General features: G+C 37.4%; 2 protein-coding genes and 1 long non-coding RNA gene across 5 annotated transcripts; 2 read left to right on the plus strand and 1 right to left on the minus strand.

Annotated features, from left to right (window-relative positions):
• On the plus strand, positions 1,761-5,723 carry LOC105177579 (probable inactive ATP-dependent zinc metalloprotease FTSHI 3, chloroplastic). The gene is made up of 4 exons (XM_011100786.2): positions 1,761-3,044; positions 3,847-4,170; positions 4,884-5,184; positions 5,276-5,723. The coding sequence occupies exons 1-4, from the start codon at positions 2,019-2,021 to the stop codon at positions 5,473-5,475; spliced, it is 1,851 nt and encodes a 616-aa protein (XP_011099088.1). The 5' UTR covers positions 1,761-2,018; the 3' UTR covers positions 5,476-5,723.
• Positions 6,813-12,670, minus strand: LOC105177580 (proline dehydrogenase 2, mitochondrial). 3 transcript variants are annotated; one of them, XR_002288361.1, is made up of 4 exons: positions 11,662-12,670; positions 10,906-11,554; positions 7,268-7,506; positions 6,813-7,178 (listed from the first exon to the last, which is right to left on the minus strand). XR_002288361.1 is itself a non-coding variant. In XM_011100787.2 (4 exons), exons 1-4 carry the CDS (start codon positions 12,247-12,249, stop codon positions 10,449-10,451), a joined length of 1,518 nt encoding a protein of 505 aa, XP_011099089.1. In that variant the 5' UTR covers positions 12,250-12,669; the 3' UTR covers positions 10,116-10,448. The 3 variants fall into 3 exon arrangements, 2 of the variants coding, with proteins under 2 accessions (XP_020554833.1, XP_011099089.1); XM_011100787.2 differs by lacking the exons at positions 6,813-7,178; positions 7,268-7,506 and adding exons at positions 10,116-10,488; positions 10,587-10,827 and having other exon boundaries at positions 11,662-12,669; XM_020699174.1 differs by having other exon boundaries at positions 6,813-7,506.
• LOC105177581 lies at positions 14,146-16,097 on the plus strand. Its single transcript, XR_849063.2, has 4 exons — positions 14,146-14,310; positions 14,424-14,492; positions 14,688-15,636; positions 15,822-16,097. It is a non-coding gene; the product is annotated as an uncharacterized LOC105177581 (long non-coding RNA).

Here is a 16,103-nt window from a genome sequence, read left to right on the forward strand (position 1 = left end):
TTATTTTAAGATTTTGAAATTCACCCACAATTTTACACCATTTTGAAATTTGAACTGTTCTGGAACTGTCGCTCAGATAAATTTAAAATTCGTACACAAATTCTTCATTTCATATGTAGCCAAATCCAAATCCATTATTTGGATTAACGGGTTCACATTTAAAAACAAAATAATATAATAATTTTTTTAATAAATTTAAAACGTCACAGTATTTTAAATTTTCCACTAATGAATTCATGAAAATGCAATTAATTTCTATTAATATTATTAGGTATATCTTTGTCAGACGTCTTTGCTCTCATCTATAGCACTTGTAAAACAAGGAATGTTGACTTTAGTAGTGAATTATTGGGAGGATAAGAATGGCATATGAAGGAAAGAAAGAGTATGAGCTGGTATCCATGACCATTTTAGCTTAATGAGGACATATATAATCATTTATCACACACATAAAACTTGTCTGATTATAGTACTATTGTCTTAATCTAATCCCAAACGTGTGGACAACTCTAATCATTCATCTTTTACCAATTACCACTAATTAGTTATTAAATGGGCACATCATCCATTAACAAATAATTAGCATCAGACATCATCTCTGTAATTGGTTACTGCAACCACAAACCCATCATTGCCTTTTATAAAGTTTATATATATATTTAAAAAAAAAACTAATTTATTTACTGATACAACAAATTACATACTGCAAAAATCATCGTACATCCATCCACGTACACTTTGTTTGACTCGATAATTGCATAAGTGATTATAAGATAATTAATTTTACAGAAAGGAAAATTAGACTACATAAATTTAATCTGCTCAATCACAAGACAGAACGGAGCCAAAGAATTTTAGAACATCAATCATATTGATTTGAGATGAGATAGAGACGTGATTGGCGCTGAATTATTTAACAAAAGCTAATAATATTGCAGATTGGTTTGTGATGATTGGGGCCCAAGATCTTCATCGCCACGCTTAAAAGATCTCCACTTTCCTAAAAGTTTGTCATTACGTTGGAGATTTAACTATGCGGTCCAATTAACATTTCAGCTGATTTTTAATTAATTGTATTTTTAATGAGTCTAATAAATATTTTATATTGTTCTGACTTGATCATACGAGTCTCGATTAAAATTTTAATTGGGTGGATTACATGATATATATATTATACTTATTATATAATTTTTTGGGTAATTATATTTTTTTATTCGAATTATAGTCGTTTTTACACTTTATCATCGACACTTTTTTTTTTTGTAGTAATTTATCATCTCAACTTTGCAAAATTTGCACTTTACCATGTATGACCGTCTTTTTATCGAAAAAATATCACATGCTCTGTATATGTGAAAAAATATCACATCACATCATATGACCTTTAAGTATCACATATGCACTACATTGTGATATTTTTTTGATAAAAAAATTGATTGAAAAATATAGAGCTATTGGGTTAGATTGGAGAATATACAAATTTTACAAGAATTGGGCCTTAACCTTTTTCCTTGGGTCCAATAAAAGCTCAATACCAATCTACGTCAATTGGTCGATATCTTGGGGTGCTTAATGGGTCATTACCACAGAGCCATATATGGAGTTTGGTTAAGGAGGAGGAGAAAAACTTGTTCCTATCAGGCCCGTTGTCAATTTTTGCCCAAAATCTATGAATAATACTAAATTTTCCCCAGATAAATTGAGAAACTTCATTCTCACCCCTGATAGTTTCATTCGTTCATTCTCAAAAATCTGTTGACTCTGCCCATAAAGATAAAAAGATCTACTTGAAACCCGTATTTGCTCTTATCTTCCCCTTCAAAAGAGTCGCTAAAAAGAGCCATCTTTGCAAGCTCCAAATCAAGCTCATAAAGCTAGGTGTTCCGTCTTTTCTGGGTGTGTGAAAGGTAATTTTACTGTTTTGATGCCATTGAGTAGTCGTTTCTCGTATGCTCCGAGTAAATTGAGGCAATCTTGTAGTGGGTTCATGGAAACTTCCTCTTACTATTCATAGAAAGATGGCGTCTTTTCCCCTTGCTTGGAATGATGGGTTCTTGATTGCCCAAGAAAATTTGAATCTTTGTGTAGGAAATTCCAAACTTTTGGGGGGACACAGGAATCTCTCCTTTTCACTGTCCCAGAATTGCTTTAGCTCTGTTTCTTGTCCTCTTTTGTTGAGTTGTAGTTCGCATAAACGTCAAAATAGGTTGTTATATAGCAACAGGATTAAGTTGGTGGTCAATGAGAAGATAAATATTGACACTCAGCTGGTTAAAAGAGGAAAGGATGAACTTCGAAGGAAGTTTTCGTTGAGATTGCGCCCTAGGATAAGATTATTGTCAAGAAGATTGAAAAGGGTTCAGGTCAGTTCGCTGCTAGATGGGCTTGGGACATTTCTGCGCAAGAATGTTAAGAGAGTGACGCTTTCTACTTCTGTATCCGTTGTGTTAGGTCTTTGCTTTTTGTTTCTCAAGATAACTGCAATGCCGACTCCGAAAGTTGTTCCATATTCGGACCTGATAATGAGCCTTCAGAATGGGAGTGTGGCGAAGGTTTTGTTTGAGGAGGGTACTCGTCGCATATACTATAATACAAAATTGTGGAATGATAAAGGTAGTGAAACTGAGGTAGATAAATCATCATCATACGGTGAGAGTGTGTTGGATAATAATGCCGACAAGGATGTTGCACGAGATAATCTAGGGGGGAAAAATATGTTAGTGAAACTGACAAAATCTCGAGATTCATCCTCTGCATGGGAATTCTCTACGAGAAAGATTGATCATGATGAGAGCTACCTTCTTAGTCTGATGAGAGATAGGGGGACTTCATATAGCTCGGCACCTCAATCAGTTCTAATGTCCATGAGGGGTATGTTGATCACGGTGCTCACCTTATGGATTCCTTTGACTCCTTTAATGTGGCTTCTTTATCGTCAACTTTCTGCTGCCAATAGTCCTGCCAAGAAAAGAAGACCTAGCAACCAATTGGTTTGCTTTGAAGATGTGGAGGGTGTTGATTCTGCAAAGGTGGAGCTGATGGAGGTGAGTTGTCTTTTCACAAAAATATCTCCCAGAAACCCTAAAGTTTCAGAAGTTCTGTTGACCATATAAGTTGTTCATTAAATGGCAAATAATATGGACAGTTTCTATCAAGATACTTGCTGCAAATTTTTTCCTTTTAACTTCTTTCTCCAAGTTTAGTAAACTCAGAATATGAAGGTTAACCCTTACTATAAAAAAGAGTCTTACTTCCGGGCAGAGGGCAGAGTGCAGCAGAGGGCTTTATCATTGTGACATATGCATGAGGAGATATATTCATATTCTGTCTCTGTTGATTAATCATAGGTAATATAAATGATAGTGTTGGGACAGTAAGCCTTAGGACAAAATGTACTTTTGAATAGAAGGAGTTAATTTAAGAGAAAAAATGGGAAGTAACTCCATTGCCACTGATTAGTTAGTGCTAACCAACTCTAATGTCAGTCAGTTGCCTGCTTGTCATAGGGCATGAGTAGTATAAGACAAAAGAGGGAAATGGGTGCATGTCTTCGAGGCTTAGGAAGAGATGACACACTTAATTCCTTCTCTTCATTGCTATAGTTGGGGTACACAATGGAAACTGTCTCTGTCAAGTTTCCATATTTTTATTCCCAGGGAGAAATGAAAAGTTGCTAATTTAGATGCATAGGTATGTCCATGTACTGTGTCCTGTCATATGAAAACTTTCACAATGTTCTAAAAAGCATATTGGATATCCGTTCATTTCTCTTACCTTGTTTATTTTTCCTACTGCTTAAAGAATGAGATTATTTGAAATGGCACTCATGCTATTCATTTTTAATAGATAGTGTGCTGCCTCCGTGGATCTATTAACTACAGTAAGCTAGGGGCCAAGTTACCCAGAGGTGTGCTGCTCGTAGGTCCTCCGGGAACAGGAAAGACATTACTAGCCCGTGCTGTTGCTGGAGAAGCCGGAGTTCCATTTTTTTCGGTTTCTGCTAGTGAATTTGTGGAATTATTCGTTGGAAGAGGGGCTGCTCGCATTAGAGACCTTTTCAGCGTGGCGAGGAAGAATGCACCATCAATCATTTTCATTGATGAACTTGATGCTGTTGGTGGAAAGCGTGGGAGAAGTTTCAATGACGAACGAGATCAAACACTGAACCAGGTATTCTCAATTTTTTTAATTTAGTACTGTACCTTGCAGCATTTCCTTTTGCTCTCTTAATGTTCGTTGTCTTCTTTTAATGTACATTACAAATAATTCTACACCTGGACATACATACATATATGTACGGTACTATTAATGTGTAGGCCAACATGCACGTGATGCTAAAATTGTTACAGAAACCGCTATGGGAATTAAGACTGACAATCTTGTGCATGGTTGAAGTTATAGATACAAACATGTGAAGACAAATGTCCAGTGAAAGTAAATAATGATGTTGAAAGTAAAAGTAAGCTAAAAAATCTCCAGGGATTTCAACAGCAGAAATAATAGGAGGAATGTATGGGATGTAAGCCCCACGCCCTGCCCTCATGAAGCCATTCTTGGACTTGTACAATGTGGTAGGAAATAACATTGCCAATTTTCTAATGGTTTATTTGAAAGCTAGGACTAATATAACAATGATGACAGTATTAGAAGCTAAAGTTAGGCGAGACAGTGTTAGAAGTTAAACTTAAAATGCACGACGAGACAGTATTGGAAGTTAAACTTAAAATGTGCGGTGAGAATTGTTAACGAGGACTGTTTCTCATTTTAAATTTCTTTTCACATTGATATTGAACCTCCACACGTCAGAATTTTCTGTCCCATGGTTTAATTAAATCTTTTCTCTTTCACATGGCCCGACCCTTAAGATAGTTGTCACTTTCTAGTTGCTGACAGAAATGGATGGCTTCGAGTCGGATATAAATGTGGTTGTTATTGCTGCAACAAATAGACCAGAAGCCTTGGATCCAGCTCTGTGTCGGCCTGGCCGGTTCTCAAGAAAGGTGTATGTGGGCGAACCAGATGAAGTGGGAAGGAAAAAGATTCTAGCCATACATTTGAGAGGAGTCCCCCTTGAGGAAGATGTTGGCCTTATTTGCAACCTAGTTGCATCTCTTACACAAGGCTTTGTTGGAGCTGATCTTGCAAACATTGTCAATGAGGCTGCCCTGCTTGCTGCCCGTAGAGGTTAGATAAATTTTATTGACTCGCAAACTTTCCAATTCTTTTTCCCCTTTCCACTCGTAATCTGTAATTTCATGTTTTCCCCACTTCACAGGGGCTGAAATGGTATCGAGGGAAGATATCATGGAAGCTATTGAAAGAGCAAAGTTTGGCATAAACGAGAGGCAAACAAGTGGCAGTACAATAAGCAAGGAACTAACGAAGCTGTTTCCTTGGATGCCTTCGCTTATGAGTAGAAACGATACTAGAAGAGATGGGACTGAGGGACCTCTGGGCTATCAAACTTTAAGCTGATATAAGTATGTTTCTCATCTTTTTATGTTTGCAAATGGGCTGAAATGATATTGAGCGCATAGTTATTGAAAGGAACAATTGATCATCGTAGTCGAGAATTTTACTTCAAGGAACGGTGGATTGTGTTTCTTGTTACAACTTCTGAAGGTCAGCATCTTCAGTTCAATGGTTTCCTAGTGTTCTTCTATGCTCATAATTTTGTAATAAATTTTTTGATGATAATTTCATATTTTTTTTTAGTCGTAACAGTTGAAGAGACTTGAGAAAATGTCTTCATCTTTATACATAAGTTATAACATCCAACTCAGATGAAAGGTTCTCAAGGGTATGATTGCTCATACCCCCATCAATTTCATCTCCTTGTCATCTCCACATTGTTTATTCGGGTGTTGTCTGTTCTTCCAACTAACCCTATTAATTAAAGAAAACAAAAGAGCACTACCAATATGAGTCAGGATTCAGAAAACAAGAATTGCAATTGGAAGCAAGGAAAGGTGAGCAAAACTACAAAATCTTGGGCCAAACTAAGCAGAATGTTCACCCACGAATATTTTTCTGTAAAAAGCAAAATACATTTTTTTGATTAATGATAAATTAATGTTTTTAAGTTTTATATCACTTTTGCATATAACCAGTTTAAATTGATTTTCTGAATTAATATGTGAAACGGTGGTTTGGTTTGTTCGTTTTCATGAATCGGACCCCACATTTCTAACGATGAAGGACTCCTACCAATGAATATCAAATACATATACCTCATGTTCTCCCTGCTGATTGAACTACTCTTTGCTTACTGTCGACATGCTCCATCAGATGTCAACACCCACTTCTTCTTTTTTTTATCTTGTAAAATTTCCACTAACAGCGGTAAAGTTCCAGGAAAGTTGGTCCCTGATCGCATACAGTCTCAAGAGAAAACAAGGGGGTTGGGATAGGTCCATCCCAGTTGGCCCCATAGGCCCATTTTGAGATCCCATGGGCAAGTCCATTACAAATTCTGGGAATTTTTCTAAAATTTCATTTTAGTCTGCATTCCCAAATCGTCCTGATGGCTTGGACTTTGGCTTGGGCTGCTCAATCAATTTCTTCCGACTTGTTCTTAATCCAATTGATGGCCACGGCAGAGTAAGATTCAATGAACAAGAATCTCTTCGAATCCATGTTCCTTATTTCACTGCATAAAATTTTGCTGTAATGGTTTTTCTGGGATTTGCCGAAACAGACTAACTTCATAGAGACATGGCATGTTTCAAGTTTGGTAGATTTGCTTTAGGTGATTGAAAGAAAGAACTGAAATTAGGCTCAAAATGACGTTTCCGCTGCAACATGAAAACAGGGAACAAATAAAATTTATCAAGATTCAACAATAAATGCCTCAAACACAACTGGGAAACGGGTTCTTCTCATCTCACAGGGAGAAGAACTCGGATAACATCCCATGTGGAGATTTATCAAACATGCCTGAGAGGGACAACAAGTTTCTTGAATCTTTCAACTGTCTAATGATTCACAACTTGTGCGTTGTTCTCTCTCAAACCTATGTACAATAACAATAGACCATAAACTTAGCTAAATTCTTGCACTCCCCACTTGTATAGTATTTACAGTTTGTCTGGAGCAGGAAGTTGGATAGTCTCGACAAGTAGGTTCATCTCAAAATAACATGTCAAGAGCCTGGTGATGGTCTCCTTAGCAGTTCCTCCCTGCAAGTTGAAAATGGAACCCAAACTTGTGATCTCTGAATCTATATGAACTACTCAAATAAACAAGTCAAGAGAGTTTTGGTAGTTACTTCATGAGGACTCTATCAATTGATGAAGCAGCCAAGAGGCCTCTGTTCTCCTCAACCCTCCTCTGAAGATACGGCATAATTTGCTCAACAGGCCCAAACGGCAAATACTTGCTCACCCGAAAACCTTAATTTCTCAGGCTAAAAGAAAGAACTTCTGCCATTCCATAGAGCTGGGCAAACTGGAAATATGGGTTAGCGTTCGAGTCCGAGACTAATTGCTTTAGAAGCTGCCTTTCTACAATGCCGACTCCGATAGTTGTTCTTTACTCGGACCTGGTAATGAGCCTTCAGAATGGGAGTGTGGCCAAGGTTTTGTTTGAGGAGGGTACTCGTCTTATATACTACAATACAAAATTGTGGAGTCAGAAAGATAGTGGAACTGAGATAGATAAACCGTCATCCTACGGTGAGAGCGTGTTGGATAATAATGCCAACATGGATGTTGCACCAGATAATCTAGGGGGAAAAGTATGTTTGTGAAACTGACAATCTCGAGATTCATCCGCTGCGCGCTTGTGAGGTCTCTGCTAGCAAGATTGATCATGGTGAGAGCTACCATCTTAGTCTGATGAGAGATAGGGGGACTTGGTATAGTTCAGCACCTCAATCAGTTGTAATCTCCATGAGGGATATGTTGATCACAGTGCTCACCTTATGGATTCCTTTGACTCCTTTAATGTGGCTTCTTTATCGTCAACTGTCTGCTGCCAATAGTCCTACCAAGAAAAGAGGATGTAGCAACCAATTGGTTTGCTTTGAAGATGTTGAGGGTGTTGATTCTGCAAAGGTGGAGCTGATGGAGATGAATTATCTTTCTACAAAAAAATATCCCAGGAACTTTAAAGTTTCAGAAGTCGTATTGACCACATAAGTTGTTCATTAACTGGCAAATAATATGGACAATTCTTATCAAGATACTTGCTCTAATTTTTTTCCTTTTAACTTCTTTCTCCAAGTTTAGTAAACTCAGAATATGAAACGCGACACCTAGCTTTGGCATCCACGGTTTACATCCTTTGGAGACATCGTAATGAAGTCATCTTTGAGGGCACGAAACCCAGTCCCGAGGGTCTTATTATTTCAGTGAAGATCACAGTCTATAGGCTCCTCTTGACATATTTCCCACACGGTTTAATTGCTCTTTAAACTTTAATGTGGGTCCTTTGTATCTGTCCGGGTATGCTCGAAGTACTCTGTAAATATTACTGGATGAATGAAAACTTATATTTCACCCAAAAAAAAAGAATATGAAGGTTAACCCTTACAAGGTGTCCCCCTTGAAGAAGATGTTGGCCTTATTTGCAACCTAGTTGCAGTGTTGCATTTCTTACACAAGGCTTTGTTGGAGCAGATCTTGCAAACATTGGCAATGAGGCTGCCCTATTTGCTGCTTGCAGAGGTTAGATAAATTTCATTGACTCGCAAATTATTGGATTCTTTTCCCCATACCACATGTAATCAATAATTTCATGTTTTGCTGACTTCACAGGGGCTGAATTGGTATCGAGGGAAGACATCATGGAGGCTACTGAAAGAGCAAAGTTTGGAATAAACGAGAGGCAAACAAGTGGTAGTACAATAAGCAAGGAACTAACAAAGCTGTTTCCTTGGATGCCTTCGCTTATGAGTAGAAACGACACTAGAAGAGATGGGAGTGAGGACCTCTGGGCTATCAAACTCTAAGCTGATATAAGTATGTTTCTCGTCTTTTGTGTTCACGAATCGGCTGAAATGATATTGAGTGCATAGTTATTGAAACGAACACGTTCTGTCTAGAAATTTAATCCAAGGCACAGCGGATTGTTCCTTGTCACAACTTCTGAAGGTCAGCATCTTCAGTTCGATGGTTTCCTAGTGTTCTTCTTTTTGTTTGTATTGGTAAACAGTTGAGGAGACTGAAAGTAAAAAGTCTTCATCTTTATATATAAACTCCAACTCACATGAAAGGCTTTTATTCTCTGATGAAGGTTTTCAGGGTATGATTGCCCATACCCATCCCATTCATCTCCTTATCATCTCTGCATTGTTTATTAGGGGTGTCGTCTGTTCTTTCAACAATCCCTTTATTATAGAAAACAAAGGATAAACACAAGCCCACTACCAATATGAGTTGGATTCAGAAAACAAGAATTTCAATTGGAAGCAATTAAAAAACGGAACTAAATTACACAAACTCGTGCCAAACAAAGCCTTCGTCCACGATGATTCTTCTGTAAACAGCAATTAGAATTAATGTTTTCAGGATCAATCATATTCATTGAATTGGATCCTACGTTTCTAACAATGAATGACTGCTACCACTGACATAATTGCATTTCCCGAACAGGGAATATGAAATACAGGGAACTGATATTCTCCCTGCTGACTAAACTACTCGTTGCTTGATGTTGACAAGTTTCTAATCTATTTAGGATTCATCGAATCATATGGTTGGAATCTTAGCGGTCCTTGTTCCGTGGAGCATTTTGCTCTTTACTTTTTAGCTGATTCCTACTTCTGATGTTAACACCCACTTCATCTACGCCTCCACCATCCATTTCTTTGCCTTTTCCTGGATTATTGGATTTCTATGTGGAAGAAGATAAGGTTGAAAGAGAGGGTCCGAGTCATGACAAGAACACGAATTTGTTCGAATCCATGTTACCTGTTTCGTGCATTCTATGTCTATATATATATATATATATATATATTTATTTATTTTGCCTGGATGAAATTTTACTGAAATGATGTTTCATGGATTTGCCGGAATAGACGAATTTCATAGAAATGTTTTAAGTTTGGGAGATTTGCTTTAGGTAAACGAAAGATAAAAAGTGAAATTAGGATCAAAATGAAGTTTCCACAGAAATTGAAAACAGGGAACAAAATAAAATTTACCAAGATTCAACAATAATGCCTCAAACACAACTGGGAAAGGGTTCTTCTCACAGGGAGAAGAACTCGGATAACGTCCCATGTGGAGATTTATCAACATGCCTGAGAGGGACAACAAGTTTCCTGAATCTTTCAACTGTCCAATGATTCAAAACTTGTGCGTTGTTCTCTCTCAAACCTATGTACAATAAGAATAAACCATAAACTTAGCTAAATTCTTGCACTCCCAACTTCTATAGTATTTACAGTTTGTCTGGAGCAGGAAGTTGGATAGTCTCGACAAGTAGGTTCATCTCAAAATAACATGTCAAGAGCCTGGTGATGTTAGTCTCCTTAGCAGTTCCTTCCTGCAAGTTGAAAATGAAACAGATACTTGTGATCTCTGAACCTATATGAACTACTCAAATAAATAAATCAAGAGAGTATTAGTAATCGTCGTAATTACTTCATGAGGGCTCGATCAATTGATGAAGCAGCCAAGAGGCCTCTGTTTTCCTCAGCCCTCCTCAGAAGATACGGCATAATTTGCTCAACAGGCCCGAATGGCAAATACTTGCTCACCCGAAAACCTTCGTTTCGCAGGCTAAAAGAAAGAACTTCTGCCATTCCATAGAGCTGAGCAAATTGGAAATATGGGTTATTGCGTTCGAGCCCAAGACTAATTGCTTTAGAAGCTGCCTTTCTACCTGTTCGTATAGTCAGAAAGATAAAAACTTTTAGTATCCATCAACAGCCTGTAAGTAAACTGATTAAACTGTGTGTACCTGATTCAATATTGTGGGTTGCTAGAACGACTGAACCCGACCCCCTAGCGACCTCCTCAAGCAAAAATTCAGCACAGTCATCGAAACAATTATGAGTCTTCTGGATGTCATCGTGGATGGGGGACTTAACCCCCAACGAAGCAGCAAATTGTTTCTCACTGGACATGTATGCACCCCGCACCAATTTAAACCCTACAGGCACTCCCATTTTGTCTGCAGCTTTCTTTGCTATCACCAGCCTCTCTTTTGCATCTTTCAAATAAGCCTGAATCGTGTTGAATATTAGCGGATCGTCCTCTTTGCCAGTGTATTTTATCGCAGCAGAGTAACTGAAGTAGTCGATTGCAGGTTGAATTGCTGTGTCCTCTGCATCAATTAACAGAGGCTTGTTGGCTTCTATGCTATTCTTACAAATCTTGTCCAGCCTCTCGTACGCCAACTCGAGATCGTGCTCTTCCTCTCTACTTAAGGGAGGAGGCCTTGTCATCGTGTGGTACAGAGGGCTAGACTCGGAGAAAACGGGCAAATTCTTGAGCTTCCATGGAAGATGCAAGGATTTGTCCTTCTGCTCCCATCGCAGTAGATCACTAACTCTTCTTAGCAAACTAGGAGGACAAATCGCAGTAATTTTCACCACAACAAAGCTAACCTGTATTGCAAATATGATCATCAAATCTTATTACAACCTTTTGATCATGGTACAGAATACATAAATTACCTAATCCTAATGCATGAGGATTGTTTGAAAGACGTTACCTGGCAAGAGTCGACGGACTTGGTCGAATTGATGGTTCGAAGAAATTCTTGCAAATTGCGATCGCACGACTCGTTATCGGTAGCGTGTTCCAAGCCATAATCCAACATAGCACCGAGTCCAGAATCCCAAAGTTTCTCCACGGTCCTGCTCGCCTTCTCCAGATCTTTACCCGCGCAAAAGTGAGAATAGAAGGTATGCTCAGTGGCCGCCAAAACCAACTTCCTGACCATAGGGTTGTTCATCAGTCCCGAAGTCATGATCCACAAGCCAAAATCAGCCGCTCGATCGTACGACGAGATCTTAAGCATGCTTGCTGATTTAATCAGCTTCGGTGTCGAAACTGATGAAAACAACCGCTTGGTATCATCAAGTTCGAGCTGGAAGTCGCTGCTGTTGGTGCTGGTGGAGGCGGAGTCGGCGGTGGTGGTGGGCGGTGAAGGTGTTGGTGTTGGTTGAAGCGGTCTCTTGGCTACCTTCTCAGGTCTTCCCGGATTGATGAGCGGCGGGACGACAGTGATGGAGGGAGCGGAGGAGTTAAGGCGGCGGAGGTTGCGAATTACCTTTGGGTGGACACTACGGCTGGCCATGATGAATGATCGCTAGGGGTGGGGATGCTTATGGGAGAGTTACGATCCAGGACTCCGCTCTCAGGGCTATATATACCACACCACAATCCTTACAACACACACCCTCACTGCCGAAAAGACAGAGACCCGTTTGGATCAACACGTTTTAGAAAATCAAATACTAACAAAAAAAGCGTCCAAGTTCTAATTTCAACAAACAAGGCCCCCGGATTATAGTTGACGACATAGAGTTATTGTCTGAAAAAAGAGTAAAATTTACATGGACAGAGAACGAGGAGAGGTTTCACATATCTAAGATGCAATGTTGTAGGAGACGGGTGTTGAAATAATTGACTATCATAACATCCACAAATTGGTATTAATACATTAAATACGAATCAAGCACGACTTAAACAATTATCCTCTGCCTGAACACCCTCATATAGCAGCTCAGTATCCACGTAAATTGCTTTATACAAGACAAGACTTACCTATTCAGATAATATTGCCCCGTCAACGCTGCGTAAGCTATCAGCATTTTGGTTGACTTTAAATTGAGTGATAAATTAAGAAAGTTTACGTTGATTCAATTTTGACTAATTAGTGAATTCTTCAAATTTTGATGTTTTTTAATTACACCAAAAATTTCTCATCTAATCTATCTATTATATGTATATTAGTATTTAATCGGTGCTATATACGGACTTAATTTAATTATAATTAAAATCATATTCTATTGAAATTTCAAATATATGAAAGTCAATTTAACCTAATCCATCTATTATAATGGGGCATCGATTGCTTCGTACTATTTCAACAAAAAGCCTTCTCCAGTTCCCAAACTAGTGCACTTATGTTGCTCCGATAAAGCTATAATTTATATTATATTAGTAGTTGTTATTGCGTGCATATAATGAATAATTTTTTTATATATTTTAAAATATATTATAAATATAAATAAAATATATAAATTAATACATTACATTAAAAATAAAAAAAGAAGAAATAAAGAGAAAAAAATAATTTATAATATAAAATTTTTAAAGTTAAATAAGTTAGTTATCTATACTTTATATAAAGTGAAAGCACCCTTCTGATGTCTCACTTAATTTTGTTATGTCAATTTTTTATTTTTTTTAATATTTAACCTTTTTTTTTCTTTTCCCAACTTTTTATTTTTCTTTCTCTTCTTAACTTCTCATTTCTCTTTTCTCCTCTCATTTTTTTTATTGTTTTCTAAATTTTACAATTTTTAAATATTTTGTTAATCTAATTAATATATTTTTAAAATAATTATATTTTTTTAAATATTGATTATGCACGCACATGTGACTCACATATGCTCGTAGATATAATTGAAGAGGGACAAGTGGTGTCTCAATTATTTTGGTATGTCAATTTTAATACTTAATTTAATTTATTAATTTATCTATTAACTTCCCACCCACTTATCTAACTTCTCACTCCCTCAATAACTTTCAATAGTTATTCTTTTTTTTTTTAATTGTTATTTTCATTCATTTTTTCATCATTATTTTTTTGTAAATTTAATTTAACTTATTATTTTATATTTTATTTTAAATAATATTTATAAAAATTGCACACACATAAAATGTGAAACAAATTACTGCTGTTCTAATAAAGAAATTTAGCAATTAGCATAAGAGCAAACAAAATAATTGAGGAGGCATTAATTGATATATTTGTCATATTTTGCTTCTATATAAATTGAGTTTAACTCGACCCAAATCAATAACATGATAAATAGAAATTTTAAATGAAGATGAAGCTACATAGTATATGACCGAAATTTCATGTCCAACGTTCTTGATTCTTGATAATAGGGCTTGTGTGTGTTTGTGACCACATTTAATCGAAATTCAAGCAGAGAAATAGTCCCAAAGAGGTAGTATATATATCCTTTCTTGCTCACAAAATCTTCAAACCATCAGCCAATTAAGAACCTTAAACTTTCCAATAATCACACTTAGTGTCTAAAACACTTCCCCTACCAAAGATAAACCAAGAATGGATCAGGCCAAAGCCAATTACAATGCTGGTGAGGCCAAGGGCCAAATTCAGGTGAAATTCATTAATCATTTACTTCCATGATTAATTGCTAAATCCATTCTCTGATTAACAGACTAATCTTCTGTTAATTATCTTTTTCCTTTTTCTTTCCCTCTATTTTTCAGGAGAAGGCTAGCCAGACAATGGATAGCATCAAGGACACTGCTCAATCCGCCAGTCAGTCCATCCAGCAGGTTCCAAATTAATCTCAGCCATCCTAAAAACAATAAATAGTATAAATGAAAAATTGAAAACATATCAGCTGCTACGCTTATTACAAGAAAATACTACAAAAAAATAAAATCGAATTGCACGTTTTTAGGAGTTTTCGCGTTAAAATTTAAGTATTCTGATGTGTTTATGAACATGGTACGTGGAAATTGTTGCAGGGTGGTCAGCAGATGGCTGCTAAGGCACAGGGAGCTGCTGATGCTATCAAGGATTCCACTGGAATGAACAAGTGAATCTAGTGCAGCAACAATTAGAATTTCTTGTTTCTTTCATGATCATAGTTGTCTGTCTCAGGGCGGGCTAATACGCTTCTACGTGTAATAATAGACAATTTAGTCATTTTTTATATGATTAATGAATGATTCCAACAATTATGGTACATTTGATTACCGCTTGAAAACCCACAGAGTCGTTGATCTTTCAATTGTGATTAGGAAGAGATGGTGGTTTTTCTTTTTGTAATAAAAGAAAAGTGGGTGTTAAGTGCTAATGAACACATTGATTAGCTGCAAAGATGTAAGAAATCAAAGCAAAAGTGGAGTAAAAGCAGGTGACTTTAAAGGACATGCTTTTCTGAGTGCAGACATGAAGAAAAGTGGAAAACATATCATAAAAGTCGACCTGCCGATCAACTTTCTCATAGAAAAAAGGCTTTCTTGATCAGATTAATACAAAGAAAAATGTAGAAACCTGATAATTGTTGACATGCTCATCTAGAATGTTTATTCATTTGATGTCCGTTTTTCAATGTGAGAGAAGTGTAGAATACTAGAGAGAGTTAGAGATGTATGCAACAAGACCGCGTTCGCTCTACCGCAAGTTTCCTGGTGCAGTCTCTGCGCGGCCACAGCCGGATTCTCAGTATTCAGGGCATCTGGTAATTTCAGATGAAGAATCGGAGGTGATGGATTCCTTTTGCTGTGGGATGTGGAAGAATGACAGAATCAAAAGGCTGCCATTCCCTTCGGACAAGATCTTGCAGGTGGTGCACCCATCATTGCACGAGGAGGCGGCTACTGTTACAAAGGTGTGGTTCGTGCCTGTTCTTGACCAGCCTCTTTCGTCCAATCGCTACTATATTATCAAAGCTAAGGGAAGACGAAAAGGGTATATCGGCTTCTGTTTCATCATTTTTGCACCATTTAACTTAATTTAGATTCTGCTCATGTTTTTACACAGTTTTACTTATGCCTTACAAATCCTAGCACTCGTTTCATCCAATCAAAGTTTAAACTGATGAATAATTCTTTTGCATGCTGATTCTGTCACTATTTCAACTGTTTGCTGTTCAGTTCAGACATTACTTTCAACATTTTGATCACTTCTACAGACAAGCATACACATGTTCCAGGGAGGGAGACTCGGGAATGTGTTGCTTCAAAAGTACTCGTGTGGATCCAAAAATCAGGCCTTTCGACTACAGAGACAGATACCAACAGTTTGAGATTCGTCCATATCATGGCGGTGGATTCTTTGCCAAATCAGTAGAATGGGATGGTTATCCTCCAAGTTTCCTCAGACAAGGCGGATGGCAAGTCTACGCCACTCCTTCGTTTAAACTCCATCTACACGAC

The sequence above is a fragment of the Sesamum indicum genome, linkage group LG15 (assembly GCF_000512975.1).
Source record: "Sesamum indicum cultivar Zhongzhi No. 13 linkage group LG15, S_indicum_v1.0, whole genome shotgun sequence".
NCBI lineage: Eukaryota > Viridiplantae > Streptophyta > Magnoliopsida > Lamiales > Pedaliaceae > Sesamum > Sesamum indicum.